The sequence below is a fragment of the Tupaia chinensis genome, unplaced genomic scaffold, assembly GCF_000334495.1.
Source record: "Tupaia chinensis unplaced genomic scaffold, TupChi_1.0 Scaffold000274_1, whole genome shotgun sequence".
Taxonomy (NCBI): Eukaryota; Metazoa; Chordata; class Mammalia; order Scandentia; family Tupaiidae; genus Tupaia; species Tupaia belangeri.
The window spans coordinates 1,379,393-1,380,434 of NW_006159756.1; the positions used below are offsets into that span (position 1 = coordinate 1,379,393).

A 1,042-nucleotide genomic window follows, 5' to 3' on the forward strand; every position below is an offset into this window, starting at 1 on the left:
TCGCGGCGGCGTCTTCTCACCGAGGTTAAGATCCAGCGGGCACCAAGGATGCAGGCCGCTCGAGAGGCCCCGCAGCTCCATCCCGACCCGGAGACACCGGCTCGCCGCCGCCGTGCTCAACTTTTAAAGCTCGCTCCCGCGCGCGCGCGCGCTCCGAGGCGTTCCTGCGGACCAATCACAACGCGCAGAATGCAGCGCTGGCCGCTCGAGAGGCCCCGCAGCTCCATCCCGACCCGGAGACACCGGCTCGCCGCCGCCGTGCTCAACTTTTAAAGCTCGCTCCCGCGCGCGCGCGCGCTCCGAGGCGTTCCTGCGGACCAATCACAACGCGCAGAATGCAGCGCTGCCCAATCACCGCGCCGAGCCGTTTCAGGCCCGTAGCCAACCCTCCCGGCCGGCCGCCGCAGGCGCGGGGAAGGGGGCTGGGCAAAGTTCCGCGGGGGGAATTTTTTACATTCCGGTTAAAGTAGGGGCCGGGAACTAAATTAAAGCTTCCACGCGTCTCTCACACCTCGTTTTATTAAGGGGGTGGAAGTTAAGTGAAAATTTGAGACAGGGTACTTCCTGTATAGCTGTCACCTTTGCCCCCTGTCAAGCGACATTTCGTGTGCGTATCAAAGGGCTACCTCCGCCCGGTCAGACGGCACTCGAACGCTGCCTATATCCGAATTCGGATGGCAGCCCAACGTTTATATAGCTAAAACGATAAGGGAACTGCAACCAAAAGCGTCCCGGGGAGACACCTGCGGCGCCTTTGATTTCACCGGACAACTGGGCCGAATCCTACTGGAAAGAGGCCGCGGCTGCCATGTCAACTAAGGGAAAGACAGGCCGCCTTTCTTTCCTTGCACATGCGCAGCGAGCACACCTCCTGGCGGCCTGGAGGCCAAACGAGGGAGAAAGGGGCTTGCGCATGCGCGCGGCATCTCCAGCGCATCCGGGCCGGAGCTCGCCTCCCCCCTTCCCCGCCCGCAGCCGCCGAAGCGCCTCGGTGCGTTGCACCGCCGGAGGCCGGGCAGCTCGCCGCGCCGCGCGGGGGCCG

General features: G+C 64.3%; 1 protein-coding gene across 3 annotated transcripts in view; it reads right to left on the reverse strand.

Annotated features, from left to right (window-relative positions):
* NCAPD3 (non-SMC condensin II complex subunit D3) overlaps nt 1-181 on the reverse strand; it is a 58,096-nt gene extending 57,915 nt beyond the window's left edge. For all 3 annotated transcript variants that reach the window (XM_006149961.3, XM_006149960.3, XM_027772443.1), the window contains exon 1: nt 21-181. In XM_006149961.3, the coding sequence (XP_006150023.1) occupies nt 21-81 (61 nt within the window). In that variant the 5' untranslated portion in view covers nt 82-181. The remainder of the gene's footprint in view (nt 1-20) is intronic.
* Between the last annotated feature and the right edge of the window lie 861 nt (nt 182-1,042).